An 18,797-nucleotide genomic window follows, 5' to 3' on the forward strand; every position below is an offset into this window, starting at 1 on the left:
TTAATGACTCCATGATAATTAGAAACAGCAGGAGTCCAAGAGTTAAGGGTGTGTCTAAAGTTCCTCAGACGGGGGTAAATTCTGTGACCTTTAGGACAGCCCTTAAGACTGTGGGAAAGAGCCGGGCGTGGTGGCGCACGCCTTTAATCCCAGCACTCGGGAGGCAGAGGCAGGTGGATTTCTGAGTTCGAGGCCAGCCTGGTCTACAAAGTGAGTTCCAGGACAGCCAGGGCTATACAGAGAAACCCTGTCTCGAAAAACCAAAAAAAAAAAAAAAAAAAAAAAAAAAGACTGTGGGAAAGAACTCTGAAAACATGAGTTCATGAATGTATAACTTTTCAACTGTACAAAATATAAGGATGCAATATGAAATGTATAAGGGGCTTCATGGACCTAAAAGAACAAAGGCAGCTGCATTAATGAACCAACTTGTCAGGAAGATACAAAGGCAGGCAGATTTCAGAGTTCAAGGTCAGCCTAGGACAGAACAAGTTTATGCCCAGGCTTGGTGAGGATGGGATTTTACCCAGCTAAATTTATTGTTTCTGTGCACAAAGGTAGGCAGATCTCTAAACTCATTTGCTATGTTTAAAAACAAAACAAAACAAAACTTGCTGTCTCTTTCTAAGGATCAAGAGGCTAAGGTCATAAAATGCTGATTTAGCCGGGCGTGGTGGCGCACGCCTTTAATCCCAGCACTCGGGAGGCAGAGGCAGGCGGATTTCTGAGTTCAAGGCCAGCCTGGTCTACAAAGTGAGTGCCAGGACAGCCAGGGCTACACAGAGAAACCCTGTCTCGAAAAAGCCAAAAAAAAAAAAAATAAAAAAAAAATAAAATGCTGATTTGTGGGATAGTCAAAAGGGAACCTGAGTAAATGACTGAGTGTGTAAATAAAAGACTGGGCTTTGTGCTTCAAGAGAGAGCTACCCAGAGAGAATAGTTTGGAGAGCAAATATAACTCTCTTTTAGAATTTTTTTAGCAGAACTCCTCACTTTGGTCAGAAAAACCAAGAGCTATCCAGTTATTACTATTCTTTTTTTTTTTTTTTTTTTTTTTTGGTTTTTCGAGACAGGGTTTCTCTGTATAGCCCTGGCTGTCCTGGAACTCACTTTGTAGACCAGGCTGGCCTCGAACTCAGAAATCCTCCTGCCTCTGCCTCCCAATTGCTGGGATTAAAGGCGTGCACCACCACCGCCCGGCTCAGTTATTACTATTCTTTTCGAACTTTGTTTTTTTTTTTTAAATCAGGATTTCTGACTTTAGTTGGAAAACCCAAAAACTAACCTAGAGATCTGTTATATCTCTTTTAGCATTTTTCTAGCAGGATTTCTGACTTTGGTCAGAAAGCCCAAGAGCAGAGGTCAAGTTTAGGTGTCATTCTTCAGGATCCATCCATCTTGTTATTAAGAAGGTCTCTCACAGCCGGGCGTGGTGGCGCACGCCTTTAATCCCAGCACTCGGGAGGCAGAGGCAGGTGGATTTCTGAGTTCGAGGCCAGCCTGGTCTACAAAGTGAGCTCCAGGACAGCCAGGGCTATACAGAGAAACCCTGTCTCGTAAAACCAAAAAAAAAAAAAAAAAAAAAAGAAGGTCTCTCACTTGGCTGGGAACTAGCCACACAAACCAGGCTGGCGGGCCTGGAGTCTGCCTGCCTCATCTTCACAGTAATAAGCTTACAGACATGCGCCACTGTGCCCAACTTTTTTTTACATTTTTGCTCCTGTGTTCAAGCTCAAGTCCTGATCCTTATATGACAAAGAACTTTAAGAAGTAAGCACCACCCCTCAACCCAAAACTTTTTCTGTGTTCTAAAAATCTCAGCTTCAAACTAAATTGAGGTCTCTGAAAGACACAACACAAACACACAAACAATGCCTAGGCAGTAGCCTAAGTCTACAGCTCTGTTCCCAGGACATTTGGAAAGCCTGTTGACAGGAGAATAGATAATTCATGACCAGGAAAATGTATAAATTTGTGAAAAAAAAAAAAAAACCCTGGGTATAAAAATCTGGGAGGAAATAATGCAATGCCAGGTAAAAATCTAGTAAACCTCAGAAAAATTATAATGAACTCAATGACCCTACTGTAAAGATCTTAAAAAACAAAAACCACTAAGAACAAAATAGCTGAAGAATCAACCCCATATTCCACACCTGGGGTTAAGGCAATTTCCACATCATCACTGTATGTTCTTTGGCAGGGGAAGGGGGGGAATATAAATGTAAACTACTAGAATAATACAACAAACTAAAACAAAAAAAGAAAAAAAATGAAAAATGACCAACAGTGTGGACAACTGTCAGCATTCTTGAGTTGGGCAGTGCTATATAGCATCCTGCTACTTCTTTTCTGTTTTTCTTTTTCTCTTTTGGCGGGCTCACTGGTAACTCATGTTGGCCTCGAAGTCATGGCAAACTTCCTAATCACCCTCAGCTTCCTGGAATACAGGCACGAGCCATGTCTGGTCCCATGATTTCATATTACCTCATCAGTGGAGAAAAGACTTCTAGGAGACAGGCCTATAGTTGACCACTGAAGGATTAGACAGTGGATGCAGAGACACGCCTTCAGTGTTCCTAGGGCCCACATTCTATGCCTAAAACCCAAGTCCTCAGTAAGATTTCTTGAGTGAATGAAGTAGATTAATGACAGCAAAGTCTAATGTCTTTTGATTGACATCTCAATATACATCTGAAAAGATACTCTCTCCTACACTTGTACATAATTCCCCAACACAGAATTATATATTTATCAATTGATAGAAAAAAAATCATAAGAAATTAGAAGCACAGATTAACCCCCTTCCAACAATGACCTTCATGATCTGAAGTTTCCTAAGAAAGATAAAAGCTTCCCCAAACTGACTGAGTAGAATTTCATGATTGTAGAGTTGGAATATTGCTGATTCAAGGCCAAAATTATCCTGGGCGTTCCCATCAGTAGCCATTTATCATCCATCTGTATCTGATCTTCCACACTTTTGTAAAGAAAAAAAAATTGCTTACTTTATGTGTGTGAGTGTCTGGTTTGCACAGCAGAAGAGGTTATTGGATCCTATGGGACTACAGTTGTAGATGGTTGTAAGCCAACACGTGTATGATAGAATTGAACTCAGGACCACTGAAGAACAGCCAATGCTCTTAACTCCTGAGCCATCTCTCTGGCTCCTGGTCTTCCATTCTTTTAACTTTTAGTTAAAACTTGTGGGGACTAGAGAGACGGTGCAGAGGTTACGAGTACTGGATGTTCTTCTAGAGGTTTTGAGTTCAATTCACAGCAATCATTTATAATGAGATCTGGTTCTCTCTTCTGGCCTGGAGGAGATGCATACATGCAGCAGAACACTGTATACATAAGTAAATACATCTTAAAAAAATTGTGGATGCCACTAGATTGACTCTGAGACCCTTAGTAGACAGTTCCCTGCTTTGCTGTAACTGCCTGCCTGATACCCACATTCAAGTACCTAAAGGCAGTGTCTTAGGACTTTTTAAAAAAAATATTTACTTTCTGAACCTGAGTGCACACACACACACACACACACACACACACACACATACACACACACACACAGTGTATGTGTATGCAACACTGCTACAGGTACCTGCAGAGTCCATGTGTTTTCTCTGTTCAGCCAGAAGATAACATTGATGTGAATAAAAAATGGCCAGTTTGTTTTCAAAGAGAGAAAAAGTCAGCACTTGGTAATTTTAAAAAATGTAACATTTATTTCATGCTACTGTGTTTCCATACAATCATCTTAAGTATTATGGTACAGTTTTATTAAAGATAGCAAATCACACTCAAGAAATTTTAAAATAAAGCCATATATTAAGCACTTTTAAACTTATTTAACAATACTATATGCGATCTTTGATGGCAAACTTCATTTTGGCATACAGCTCATTTGTCCTTTTGGTTCTGCAGTGAAGAAATATGCATCATACCTGAAGTTCAGGTGACAGGAAACCATTATTAATGTCAATCATCAATTTCAACCAGTCAGAAACACCACAGTGCTCTGGAGTTATTCTGATCATTTATAGTCAAAGTAAAACAGAATTCGTAGCAGCCAGAGTCAGTACCAAGGGTTCAAAATTGGCCTTGAAAGTTGACTATCTCCACAATACATTTGAAAGGAAAGATTTGGAAACTCAGGAATTCCATTTGAATAGAAAGCAGTGATATTCTTAACCTTGGTGTCTGTCCTTCCAAAGCAGAGACACCTGTCACATGATCTATAAAGTCAACCACACCTCATCTAGGCAAAGATGGCTGATCTTCCTCACATTCCCTTCCATTTCTCAATGAATTTCCTTAATTATTATGTCTTTTGGGTATCACATGTAGCCCAGGCTAGCCTTAGATGTGGTGATCCTCTGTCTCTGCAGTGCTTTGATTAGAGGTGTGAGATACTAGACCTAATAAATTAGTTTTTAGATAGGGTCTCTGTGTAAAGCCAGGATAGCCTCAAATTCCATTCTCCAGCATGAATCTTTGTGCTGTGAGCCACCCTGCCCAGTTGTAATTAAACTTCAGAAGGCAGAAACAGCAAAAACGATAATGCAGTTTTCATTTTAATAATAAAAAAAAGCCCTTCTAATTCATATACTGTGCTAATGAAGAAACAAAAAACAAAATCTGTCTATCATCAAAACATTAACACCACACAAACAAAAAAAAGAGTCTAGAGTTTCTTATCTAGTTTTCCTTTTGAGACAAAGTCTCTGTAGTCCATGCTGGCCTCTCACCACAACTCTCCTGCCTCCACTTCCTGAATACTGGGATTATAGGTGTGAGCCCTCTTGCCTGGCTTTGAAAATACATTTTATAAGGTAACAAGGAAGAATGTGTCCAAGATGTGCGGTTAAATGTTATCCTTGGCAGTGAGTTAAGTAAATACCGTTTCCTCTTTGAAGATCACTGACACAAATCCACATGAAGACCAAACTCATTTAAACAGGCTTGGTAGCTCCGGCCTATAATTCAAGTCCTCAGGAGGCTGAAGCAGGAGAATTGCTGTGAATTTAAGACTAGCCTGTGCTATACTGTAAGTTCCTGGTCAACTTGGAATACATACAGAATAAGACCTGGGTATTTGAAACAAATAACAATGGCAGATGATCCTCCCTCTTCTCTTCAAAGATCCCTGATGCCACTTTGAGTCCACTGTGCCATAAACCTGTTTCAGCCGCATGACTTTATCCCACAGAAGAATCTACTGTGACAGGGATGGAAGGCAGGAGACTCAAGGAATTCAGCCAAGCTGCACAAGTCTGGGGATAGCCCAAGATTGTTTTATGCCGCATTCACTAATCAAATGAGATGATTAAACTGTTTTCTACCCAGCCCAAGCAGCACTGACATTTTAGGACCCATGGACTTGGAAGGTTTCGTTATAAACCAGCCTTCCGGTACACTTTGCTCCCATCCAATGGCTGGGTAAGAATTTGATTCGAGAGTCTAAAGTGTTCAATAACTGCATTAAACTAATAATGGCTCCTCTGTATTTATTTTTAGAGAATTAAAATTGGCTGCAGATTCTATGCAAGTCTTCTCATAAAAGGTGCTGCTTATTTCTCCGTTCCTGGACTCTGGGTTGGTTTTATTTATTAACCCATTTTCAAATATTTATTCACTTTAATTGTATGTATATGGATGTTTTGCATGTACCTATGTTTGTGTACCATGTGCGTCCCTGGTTCCCAAGAAGATCAGAAGAGGGTGTCAGATCTAGTGCCACTAGAGCTACAGAGCCATTATGAGCCATTATGTAATTTTAGGAAGCAAACTCAAGTCCTCTGGAAGAGCAACCTAGGCTCTTTGCCTCTGTGCTCTCTCTCCAGCTAGTTGTTTGAATTGAAGAAAGTCAAAGTGTTCCGTTTCTGAACTACAGAAGAGAAGGTTGCAGGTTGTCTCTAGATTGTCTGGAACTACATGACCTGGAACTGTGGCTTGGAGAGGTATGCATGAGGCAATCTGTGTTAGATGGATTTCTCTCGATATAACGAGATACCTGTGATAATCACCTGATAAAGAGAAAAGGGTTATTTTGGCTCACAGTTTTTGAGATTTTAGTCCATAACTGATTGGCCCCATTCGGTACTAACTCACCAGTGAGGCATGTGGTAAGTCAGGACACTGTGTAGGAGCAATGGTGAAACCAAATGGCTTGTCTCAGGGCCAAAAAATAAATGATGAAAAAAAGCTGGGGTCCCACAGTCCCACCAGGGGCAACCCCCCCAGGTCCCTGCAGTTCTCTCACCAGGTCCTACCATTTCTTCGTTTGCATCTTTGAGGCAATTTCATGTGGTCTCAGACTTGCTTTGTTACCAAGGCTGTCAGTGAATTCCTGATCCTCCTGCTTCCTCCACCCACCGAGTGCTGAAATGTGTGGCTGGTTCTACCATGTCCCAGTGTTGCCACCCTAGTGAAAAGAACTTATTAATACATGGGACTTTGGGAGACAGACATTGAAGAATCAAATGACAGCAGCTTCCAAGAACAAAAGGCCTCCACCAACTAGCTCACCGAATACAAACGTGTACACCGAATACAAACGTGTACACCGAATACGAACGTGTGTGTAGACCTCCTGTCACCTTTGGAGCAGCAGTTGGTCACATCAGCCAAATACTGACAATCCACAGAGTAGTGAGCAAATAAAGGAGCTGTTGTATGATATAGTTTGGGGGTCGCCCATCAGACAACAGTAAGTAGCTAATGTACTATTCTGGGCAAGGAACAGGTAAAGGCTAGACTTTGGGTACCAAACAGTCCCCGTTCTGCAGATGCTGAGCGTCTACTGAGGGAGACAGGCATGTGACCAAGCAAGGACATTCTAAAAGTGACTGTGCTCTAATAGAGGTTTGGATGGGATTTATTGGTCTGTAGGAGAATTTAAAGTAGGAACATCTTTGGGGACGTGGCAAAGATTTCTCTAAGATGACACACACACCCAAAGGAGCTAATAAAAATAATCGGGGGTGGGGGCACAAAGAGGGAGAAGTAACATTCTAGAAATAAGATAGCACATATGCAAATACTGAATGAGTCCAACAGGGTCCTAGGGGGCCACTGGAGTATTCATTAATTATTTTATGAGGCTGTGTATGTTTGCATGTTGGGGAGGGCGGGAGGGAGGGAAGGAGAGAGAGAGGAGACAGACAGAGAGACAGACAGAAAGATTAATTCCCCGAGGTAGGAAGATTAGTGTGAGTTTGAGGACAGCCTATGCTACACAACAATATCTTTTTAACTTTTTTTTTTTTTTTTTGGCTTTTTGAGATAGGATTTCTCTGTGTAGCCCTGGGTGTCCTAGAACAAGCTCTGTAGACCAGGCTGGCCTCTATCTCACAGAGATCTGCCTCTACCTTTCTCTGCCTCCAGAGTTCTAGGATTAAAGGTGTGCACTATGACCACCAACATCCTATCTTTTTTTTGTTTGTTTTTGTACCTTGTTTGCTCTCAGTTTCCTTGTCTATGAAAAGAGGACTTGCGTAGCTAACGGTGCCCAAAATGAGTTAGGAGAGCACATCACGGTGGCGAAGGATTATCCTCATGGGGTTAATTAAGAAAGGGAGACTCACTGTGACTACATCACATCCTGTAGGGAGACCTGCCAACTGTCACCAACACCCTATCTTTTAAAAAAATGTTCTCGGCTGGTGAGATGGATCAGTGGTTAAAGAGCACCCACTTCTCTTTGGGAGGTCATGAGTTCAAAACCCACCAACCACATGATGGCTCACAACCACCTGTAATGAAAAACAAATAAGAAAATCTTTTTTAAAAAAAGTTCTCAGCCAGGCAGTGGTAGTGCACACCTTTAATCCCAACACTTGGGAGGCAGAGACAGGCGGATTTCTGAGTTCGATGCCAACCTGGTCTACTGAGTGAGTTCCAGGACAGCCAGGGATATACAGAGAAACCCTGTCTCGAAAAACAGAAGAAAAAAAATATTCTCTGGCACTTGGTCTTTAAACTGGGGATAAGAAGAACCCTAAGAGGACAGCCAAACTGTTCTTCACTCCCTCTCTGACAGAGAGGGGCTTCTGAGGTGCTGAGTTTGGCTAAAGGGAAATGATAGGATCTAGGGTCCAAGGCAAAGGGCATTTGGAGGCGAGCAGCAAGAAGGATGTAGTAACCCACAGGTACTCCTGCTTTCTTGACAGCCAAGGAACACCAAAGACAGAAACTAGCTGAGATTCATCTTCTAAGGTGTTATCGCATCCGAATGTGGGGCTGTGAGCCTGTGTTAGCCCAAGTGTGGGGCTGTGAGCCTGTAATCTTACTTAGGAAGTACAGAATCAGGAGCTTGACACTGTCTTAAAACAAACCAAGCAACAAAACAGACAGAAATTCAAGTCAGGTGGTAAGGCCTCCTATTTAGTAGCTGGGCTGTTTTGAGCATATGACGAACCAACCCATTTAGGAACAGGGTTTGTCATTCACAAGATGGATGATGATGATGGCCCTCACCTCTCAGACCAATAAAATAAGAACAGCAGCAAAATAACCATAAGATCAATAAAACAAGAACAACAGCAAAGTAACCATAAGGTTTTAGCACACCGGAGCGAAGGCTGAACGCAAGGCCTCTAAAGAGGAAGTCTGGGCAGAAAGACAAGGGGTTGGAGCACTGGAGAAATGGGCTGTAGTACACGGTAGTTACAGCATGTGCTCCAACTTGAAGACCACTGAATTTGCTCAGACCTAGTCTCCCCACCTGAAAAATGAAGGTAATAATATCTATCTTAAAAGGGTGTGAGGAGGAGCAAAGGAGAACGTTGTCCATAAATGCTACAGCAATATAAACAAAGACTGACAATAGTAATATCAGCCATCCCATGGCACTTCAAAATCTTATTTTCTTACTAAAGCTAGAAAAGTTGGATTAATGTGTTAATAAAATCCACTCTACTAATACCAATACATGATTATCACCTCTCATTAAGAAATCACTTAGGCGTAACGGTATGGCATTACCGTCTTGTTAATGCATAACTAGAAAGTTGCATCTCTGTTCAAAATTCACTATGTAAAATGGCTCTCATTTGGCACTCTGAGGAATATCCTCTACATACCAATACCCCAAATGCACTTCCTTGTCTCCATTTTTGTTTTGTTTTGTTTTGTTTTGTTTTGTTTTCACACAGGGTCCCCTTTGAACACCTGATCTTTCTGCCTCCATTTCCTGGGTGCTGGGATTACAGGAACATGCTACGACATCTGGTTCAAAGGAAGTCTTTTCTAGATCAAGAAAATATTCGTGAGATGAAGAAATCTAAACCAAGATGGAACTTGTAGTGGCAAGCAGATCCTTAAATGGGCATCACATCCCATGACAGGAGAAGGCTTGTAAAAATCCAGGCTAAAAAGGCATTTGGAGTTTCAAGTTTTGTCCCACTAAAGCCAAGTCCCTTAAATGTGGACACTTGCCAAGTGCAATCTTGCCAGAGGTTTGACTCTGAGTCTTACACAGGTAAGGACAGACCTCTTTGCTTTCACGATCAGTATATTTCAAGTTGAACACCAAAAAGCTGCTGGAGTTGACTCATAAGGCAAAACCACATAGATCCAGGGAGAGCAAAGAGGGGCAGGTGGGTTGGCGGTGGCATCCCTTGTCCATTCCCATCACCCATGGCATAGTGGTCTGTTTTATCTTTCACCTCAAGATGCAACTGAAACAGGCTAAGGTGAAAGTTGGTGACAAAGGCAGAAATTAAGAAGTCAATAGCTGGGGGCTACCTAGCAAGACCTTCTCAAAACGAACAAACAACAACAACAACAAAAAAACCCTAAAACAGAGGAAGAAAGTTTACTTTGTGATGACTGCTTCTAAGGTGTTGAATGCTTTAAGGACCTTCTTGGAAATTTGTGTTAGCTGGTCACGTTTCTGGGGATGCTACTTTCATTTTAAGCTGGATGAAATCTAGACCTACCTAAACAGATTCAGACTAATATTGATAAAACCTTTTTTTTTTTTTTAAATTAATGTGGGGTTTCACTATGTTGCCCAGGCTCACATTACTACCAGAACTCAAGTGATCATCCTCCTGCCTCAGCATCCTAAGTAGCCCAGATTGCAGGTGCTGGTTCCTTATTCTTATCACACAAGCACAGTAGGCATGACGTAAAATATGTAGTAACTATTCTATGACCTTCTAAAAATAGCATTTTTCCATGTTGCTAATTTGGTTTCACAACAACTTCCCGAAAACATGAAGAACAATGATTGAGAACTATAAACTGGGCTTTGGTGCGTGTGTGTGGTGTGCATGTGTGTGTTTGTGTATGTGTGTGGTATGTGCACTTGTGTGGAAGGATCCCGAGTATGGTTCTGAGACAGGCACTCACACTGTTAGTAGATGCTTGCCTTGAATTTGCAGCACTTCTGCCTTGCCCTCCTGAATGCTGGGATTATAGACTTGAGCCACCAAGCAAGCCCCTGCTGTGTTTTGGTTTTTAAAGATATGTAACCTGGTTCTTCCACATTCAAACAGCGTATGAAAGACAAGGTGTATATGGTCAGAGAAAAGATCTGCAATGTCCCAATTATCCATTTGCCTGGCAGCCTTGCCATGCCACTGTTGTGTTGTTCTGGGATAGGGGACAAGCAGGGATGTCTCTGTGTTCAGCAGTCCAACTCCTCCATGACTTCCATGACAATTGTCCTTGGGCCTGTCAGAATCAGATTGCTCACGGTGCGGTAGTCTACATTCAGCACGTTGAGGCCATTGACAGAGACGACAAACTGACAGACCTGAGGGAATGATAAAAAGAAAGGTCAGTTTGGGTTGAGGCTACAGCTCAGTTGTTAAATTGCCTGTCCATGACGCCCATAATCCCAGCGCTGAGGGGAGGGGGCAGTAGGTCCAGAAGTGGTTATTCTAGGCTACATAAAGGGTTCAAGGGTAACCTGGGATAAATGAGATTATGTCTCAGATACAGGTGCACACAGAGACACATGCACAGACAGACAGACACACACACAGAGTAACAGAGAGGAAGAGACAGAGCTAGAGAATGTAAAAGAAGCAGGATGCCCAGGGTTTAAAGGGTCTGCTATTCAAACATGAACCAGAGTTTGGATGCTCATGTGTGTTGGTTTGGATAAGAATGGCCCCATAGGTTCATATATTTAAATGCTTTGTCACCAGTGAAGGGCACCATCTAATAGGATTAGAAGAAGTCAAAGGTGCAGCCTTGTTAGAGGAAGTGTATCACTTGGGTTGGGGGTAGGGGTAGGGAGGTGAGGGGGGGTGGGATGGTCCTGAGGTTTCAAAAAGCCCAAGCAAGGCCCAGTGCCATTTTCTCTCTTGGCCTATGAATCAGGATGAAGCTCTCAGCTACTGCTCCAGCGTCTTGTTCGTAGTCATGAAGATAATGGACTGACTATGCCCCGGCAACTGTAAGCAAGCTTGCAGTTAAATGCTTTCTTTTATAAGAGTCATGGTGTCTCTTCGAAGCAATAGAATAGTAACTAGGACATCACATAAATGCCAGGTGTGTGTGGCAGCTCACCTATAAGCCCATACTTAGAAAGAAGATACAAGGATTTCTGAAACAAGCTGGCTAGCCAGATGAGCCAACTCAGTGATTGTCTCAACGAGTAGGGTGAAGATCCATTGAAGTAGACTCCTGATGTCAACCTTGGGTCTTCACAGGCACATGTACAGATACATACAAATACACAGGTACACACATGCATATACACACACAAATACATGAGAGAGAAGGGAAGGGAGAGGGGAAGAGGAGGGGGGAAGAGAAGGAGAGAGGGGAGGGAGGAAGAGAAAGAAACGAACAAGCTATGAAGGTGATGCAGATCCTTTGGATGGGATGATTGATCCAGTGATGTTTTGTCTGTGGGTCTCATCATCGCAAGCCTGTGTTTGCCTGGGTAGCTGCCATATATGCCTGTGTGAGATACTAAAACCATTGGGAACCCTCCATTTCCTTTCTTATTGATTTCTGGCAAAGTAATATCAATATAAACTTAATTTAAAATTCACATCAAGTCCAAAAATATCTACCTATTGCTGCTACATACCCAAATTGGAAAACATCAGAATCACAGCTTTAGTTCTCATTGAGAGAGAGAGAGAGAGAGAGAGAGAGAGAGAGAGAGAGAGAGAGAGAGAGGGAGAATTTGTAATCCTAAAATAGGGATTTGTTCTATGTTCCTTTGATGGTGACCTCAAATAGCTTATTTACTTCTCCTCTATATCATGTGCTTCAGGATATAAAATCCCTCATTTGGAGCTCCGTATGTAGCTCAGTTGGTAGAGCAGTTGCCTAGGTGTCATTCCCAGAACCTTCTAAGCTCAGTGTGTGGTACTGTGCACATGTAATATCAGCACCTAGGAAGCAGAGGCTGGACAGTCAGAAGTCCAGCACTCGGGAGGCAGAGGCAGGTGGATCGTTGCGTTCAAAATCAGCCTGGTTTAAAGACTAAGTTCCAGGACAGTTAGAGCTACAGAGAAATGTCTCAAAACAAAACAAAACACAGATTATTTCTTTCATGGCCACATAAAAAACTGAATAGAGAGTAGAATGTGGTAAACAGAGTCCTAGTTCTTTAGGAAACACCTGCTGCTGCCACGAGCCCCCCTACATTTCTGATCTTTAACCTTGGTCACCGGGGTGTCTTACCCAGACACACAATCACCATTTCTCCATTCCTATCCTCAAAGCTGGTCATCAAGGGTTCAGGGCATGTCTAATATGTAATCAGCAGTTTTCAACCCAGGTCAAGGTCATAGTGATAATTGAGGTCATTTGACTTGATTACAATCCAACTGGAACAGACCCACTAAGCGCTTGGAGCCGTGAGCATGGGAGCCATGAGTGCTTTGGGATATGAACACTTGTGGGGGCATTTTAGCACTGACTTCATTAGGCTATTCTCTTTGCCTTTCTTCTGCCAAAGAATGAACGGAATGTCACTCCCTCCCACCCACCGTGCTGGACTTCAGATCTGTGTTCTTTCCTCCAAACGACTGCCTTTGTGTTGTTACATGGGAAGGTAGGATTTGCCAGCTAACCCTTCACAGGCTCTCAGGGAGTCCTGTGTCTCTGACATGATGTGTCTCTGGTCGTATTAGTCTTCCAGTCTTCACCTCAATGATACCTTGGCTGTCCCACATTGTTTGTCTTAACTGGCCAACACTTGACAGATAGAACTTCACGCAGAAGTTTAGATAGATTCAGGCTGCTCTGGAACAGTGTGGACATCTCATTCTTTAACTTAAGTGTTAGATCGGCTCAAATGCCCATGAGGTGGTGGTGCACCCCCACAATCTGAGCTACTTAGGAGATGGAGGAGGAGGGTTTGAGAGTTCAAGTCCTGACAGGACTATATAGTAAGAACCAGCCTCAAAAATCCAAAAAGCAGTGGATGTGGATTCTGAGGGATAACAAGAGGAAGCTCAGTATTTCACTACATAGTAGGTGTACAACCAGCCATGACTACATGAGCCTGTATCTCACAGAATCTACAAAATGACACAAAAATCCAAAAACATATAATGTTGATGATAAGGCTCTTACAATTATATAACAAGACTTCTATTCAAGTAAGCCTGATTATAAAATAAGGACAATATCTTAGCTAGGGTTTCTATTGTTGTGACAAAACAGATAACCAAAAACAAGTTGGGGAGAAAAGGGTTTGAGCTGGAGAGATGGCTCAGCGGTTAAGACTGCTCTTCTAGAGGTCCTGAGTTCAATTTCCAGCAACCACATGGTGGCTCACAACCATCTGTAATGGGATCTGATGCCTTCTTCTGTTGTGTCTGAAGACAGCTACAGTGTACTCTTTTTTTTTTTTTTTTTTTGTTTTGTTTTGTTTTTTCGAGACAGGGTTTCTCTGTGTAGCCCTGGCTGTCCTGGCACTCACTTTGTAGACCAGGCTGGCCTCGAACTCAGAAATCCGCCTGCCTCTGCCTCCCGAGTGCTGGGATTAAAGGCGTGCGCCACCACGCCCGGCTCAGTGTACTCTTATACATAAGATAAATAAACCTTTTAAAAAAAGAGAGAGAGACAAAGAGAAAAGGGTTTATTAAGTTTACACTTCTACATCAGAGTCCATCATTGGAGGAAGCCTGGAATAGGAACTCAAACAAGGCTAGAATCTGGAGGTAGAAGCTAATACAGAGGCCACGGAGGAGTGCTGCTTACTGGCTTGCTCCTCATGGCTCACTCAGCCTGCTTTCTTATAGAACTCAGGACTACTAGCTTAGGGATGGTACTACCCACCATAGGCTTGGCCCTCCCCATTAATCACTAATTAAGAAAATGTCCTCCTGACTGCAGCCTGATCTCATCGAAGTATCTTCTCAAAGTTCCCTCCTTTTAGGTGACTCTAGTTTGTGAGTCAAGAAGATACACAAATAGACAGCACACATGGCAACACATACCAGTAATCTAGCACACTAGAGGTTGAGACAGGAAGACGGAAAGTCTGAGCCTATCCTGGACTATGAAGTACGACTTTATCTCCAAAAAAAGTAAGTGGGGGGGGGTTAGGGAGCTAACCATATTGTCTATATATAAGAAACAATTACTATACCTTCTCTAATAGTTGAACTCAGGACCAGCCAGGTATACAGGGCAAATCTGAGCTCATACAGTGAGACCCTATCTCAAACTTAAAACCTAAACAGCAAAAAGTATATGTGTGTGTGTGTTGGGGGTGTTTGCTTTTTTTTCCACCCCATTTTCCTTCTACTTATAATTATTCCAATTACACACTTCCAGAAATCAGGTTAGGAGCTGGAGAAATAGCTCACTGGGTAAAAGTGCTTGAGTGTTTGCTGCAAACGAATGGACATCTGAGCTGAAAGGTCCAGCACCCAGGTGTGTAGGGGTGGTTCTGATGCTTTGATGGGGAATCTGCATGCGAACACTGAAGGTCCTGTTCCGCAGTTGGTTCTTGACAGATCAATAAAGATGCTAGCGGCCAATGGCTAGGCAGAACGGGTGGGACTTCGAGGTTCCTGTAGGCAGGCTAACAGATGCAGAAGGAGAAAAGATTTCTCCATGCTTCAGAGGGAGCGAGAGTCACCCGCCATCTGAGATCTTGGGTAGAGTGGCCATTGGGCATTTCCCAACTGGGATAGCAAGCAGGAGACTAGAAATGCAACTAAGCAGGGGGCAGGTTTAGGGTGCTGAGCTAGTACTAAAGGTAACTGAGCAACTAAGTTGAGGGCAGAATTAGTGGTGTTGAGCTGGGAACGAAGATAAAGGCACATTAGCTGTGGGAGGCTTAGAAGTATCTTGCCATTGAGCCAAAAGCATATTAAAAATAAGTTAGTTTGTGTGTGTGTGTGTGTGTGTGTGTGTGTGTGTGTTTCACCTACAGATCCAGGGTGGCTCCTGTGTGGGGCTGGTAGTGTGAGGTCTGCCCAGAGCTTAAATTGGGGAAGTAAAAACTACATGGTACACAGGTAAAAGGTGGGTATGGTCTCACATGCCTATAACTCCTCTATGGGGGAGGGGGAGACAGGAGAATGGGAGGAGAGAGAGAGAGAGAGAGAGAGAGAGAGAGAGAGAGAGAGAGAGAGAGAGAGAGAAAGAGAGAGAGAGAGAGAGAGAGAGAGAGAGAGAGAGAGAGGAGAGAAGGAATCCATTGAGCTCTAGGTTCCCTGAGAGACTCTGTCTCAAGAGGTAGTGGAAAATGACACAGCAAGACTTGCAGTATTTTTTCCTGATGTCTGCATACATGCATGTCAATCCTATGTGGGTGCACGTGCACACACACACACACACACACACACACACGATAAGAATAATTCTCCCATTCTTCCATGTAACAAAGCAATCATTTCTCACCAATAACATAAACTGAGATGATATTTCAAATCGTTTCCCAGAATAAAAAAAAAAAATGTCTTCAGAACCTTACTCATGCTTGTATCTATGGTGGTATTTTTAGAGCCCGGCTGTTGGAAAGATGTCACCTCTCCCTAAGAGGCCTCAATAACTGTGGTTCAAGCAGTTTCTGCATCCTTGCTTAAATGTTCTAAATGATCTAGCTCCACAGGCCCCACCATGTACCTGGGAGGTAGCTCATGGAGGTGGGCTTTTCAGTTAGCGCCTTTGGTACCCCATGCTTTCTTTGCAAATCAACACACATTACAAGTAACAGCAGGAAGCACAGAGCCTGGAGGGAAATTAGTTCTCTTTGCTAAAAAGCACACCCGCATAAACACACAGAACGCATGACTGGTACTGGCTGGACAGGTCACTTTAGGAATATAATTTCTCCCCGCTGGGCTGGAGGCTTAGCTGTCCACCTCCTGGAAGTGACTGGTGAAGCAGTCATGCTTTCCTTTCACGTGTATGTATCTTTTTTTTTTTTTTAAAGATTTATTTATTTATTATATGTGAGTACACTGTAGCTGTCTTTTTTTTTTTTTTTTTTGGTTTTTTGAGACAGGGTTTCTCTGTATAGCCCTGGCTGTCCTGGAACTCACTTTGTAGACCAGGCTGGCCTCGAACTCAGAAATCCGCCTGCCTCTGCCTCCCGAGTGCTGGGATTAAAGGCATGAGCCACCACGCCCGGCCCACTGTAGCTGTCTTAAGACACACCAGAAGAGGGCTTCAGATCTCGTTACGGATGGTTGTGAGCCACCATGTGGTTGCTGGGATTTGAACTCCGGACCTTTGGAAGAGCAGTCGGGTGCTCTTACCCACTGAGCCATCTCACCAGCCCGTGTATGTATCTTTATTGCAAAGATTATATTGCAGTTGACTCACTTCCTCGTGTGTGTATGTGTGTGTGTTTGCATGTGCGTAGAAGTCAGCCGTTGATGTCACGTATCTTCCTCAATCACTCTCTACCTTACTGCTTTTGACACAGGGGAACTCTCAGTGAATCTGGAGCTCAGTGACTCAGTAGATGGGCTGGCTGGCTGGGTAGTGAGTCGGGGAGTCCATCTCCACCTCTCTAGAGCTGGGATTGCAGGCACATTACTCCACCTGGCTTTTGCATGGGTACTGGAGATCCTAACTTGAGCAGCGGTTTATCCTATCTCCCTATCCCCTCTCTTTTTATTTGGAGACAGAGTCTCATGTAGCCCAGGATTTGAATTCACAGTAGAACCAAGGCTGTACTTGAACTGCTAATCCTTGTCCCTTCAGTTGGGATTGAATCCAGAGCTTCACGCATGCCAGGCAAATACAGTACCCAGTGAGCTTAAGCTTCATTTCCTCGGTTCTAAGGAAAGGAATCAACTTTATCACCCACAGGGACATAGGGCTCTGACCTCCAAACGAGGGGACAGGATCGCATGCTTATTAATGAAGACTGGGAACAAAACCTTCCTGTGAGACATGAAGCAGAGATTAGCGAGTAGCTCTGAGCAAACAGGCTTAGGGAGAGAAGTCTCATGCAACAACACTGGTGGTTAAGAGTTAACAGGGTGAAGGAGGTAGCACCCAGTACATTTTAGGGCGTGACCATGTTGCGATGAACACCCAGGCAGAACTCCAGTCGTCCTTCTGATGGGAAGCCAAGTGAAGTAAGTCATCCTGTCTCTTCATTCCTCTCTCCTCACCAGGCCTGGCAGACGTGCCAGACGGATGGAATGTCCCTGGGACTGTGCGACTCTGCACATGCTCACACATGGTGGGAGCCTACCACAGTCACTCACACATGGTGGGAGCCTACCACAGTCACTCGCACTGTTTCAGCAGAAGCAGGGGTGGGGGTGGGGTGTGAGGGTGAGACCGAGGAGAAACACAACACCTCGGTACACCAGTTCAGAGCCCAGAAATCTGCAGTCACCGATCTCACTGAATGTGCAGCCCAGGAGTGTTGCATTCAAACAAACAGCCTCCTGACTGATCAGGAGAAAGGCAACCGGACATGGATGGGAAAGAGTCTGGGGCTGGAGAGATGGCTTGGCTGTGAAGACTACTGGCCTGACTACTCTTCAAGAAAATCTGGGTTCAGTTCCCAGGACCCACATGGGAGTTCACAACCATCCATAAGTCCAGTCCCAGAGGACCTGATGCGCTCTGCTGGCCTCCTCTGATATTATATGTATATGGTGCGCAGCCATACATGCAGCAAATCACCCACATACATAAAATAAAAATAAAATCTCAAGGAAAGGGAGTAAAGTGGGGGAAGCCTGATTAAGTGACACGGAAAGCAGGGCCAAGGTACCAAGTGAGTACGGCAGTAGGAAAATGCATAAGTAGAATGCTTTGAGCTGTTGTAGACATCACCCAGACCACGTGCCCCTTAACGACTGGAACCAGACTGGGAAGATACCTCAGCTGGTAAAGTGCTTGCTTTGCCATCGTGAGGACCAGAGACACAGTGGCACTTGCAGTCTCTGAGGAAGTGGAGACAGAAGGGTCCCTGGGACATGCTGGGACATGCTTGTCAGTCATCTTAGCCTAACTGGTTAGCTCCAGACTATTGAAAGACTGTCCCAGACTGAGGTGGAGTGTGCTCCCGAGGATGGCACCGGAGGCTGTCCTCTGGCTTCCACACGTACATGTAGACATGAGCATCTGTATCCATATCAGTCCATACGTGTGAGCAAGGACATATCTATGTGTGTGTGTGTGTGTGTGTGCGCGTGCGTGCATGCGCGTGCGTGCGTGCGCGCAAGCACACATGTGCCTGTGAGTGTGCGCATATAATCATAGACATACACATTAAAAAAAAAAAGATAAAAGATAAAGTGTCTGGGCATCCTGACACATCAGTAATTCCAACATTTGGGAGGCTGAGGCAGGAGAAGTGCTGTGAGTTTAAGGCCAGTCTGGGCCAAAAC

At 43.7% G+C, this 18,797-nt stretch overlaps 1 protein-coding gene and 1 non-coding gene across 2 annotated transcripts in view; one reads left to right on the forward strand and one right to left on the reverse strand.

Annotated features, from left to right (window-relative positions):
- Positions 1-1,291: 1,291 nt before the first annotated feature.
- On the forward strand, positions 1,292-1,353 carry LOC147000776 (U7 small nuclear RNA). The gene has a single exon (XR_015045659.1). It is a non-coding gene; the product is annotated as a U7 small nuclear RNA (small nuclear RNA).
- Positions 1,354-3,705: 2,352 nt separating this feature from the next.
- The window catches only part of Deptor (DEP domain containing MTOR interacting protein), a 148,692-nt gene continuing 133,600 nt past the window's right edge, over positions 3,706-18,797 (reverse strand). The window contains exon 9 of the mRNA XM_021183757.3: positions 3,706-10,765. Within this exon, the coding sequence (XP_021039416.1) occupies positions 10,637-10,765 (129 nt within the window). The 3' untranslated portion in view covers positions 3,706-10,636. The remainder of the gene's footprint in view (positions 10,766-18,797) is intronic.

The sequence above is a fragment of the Mus caroli genome, unplaced genomic scaffold (assembly GCF_978045245.1).
Source record: "Mus caroli unplaced genomic scaffold, Mus_caroli_1 scaffold_16, whole genome shotgun sequence".
Classification (NCBI taxonomy): Eukaryota; Metazoa; Chordata; class Mammalia; order Rodentia; family Muridae; genus Mus; species Mus caroli.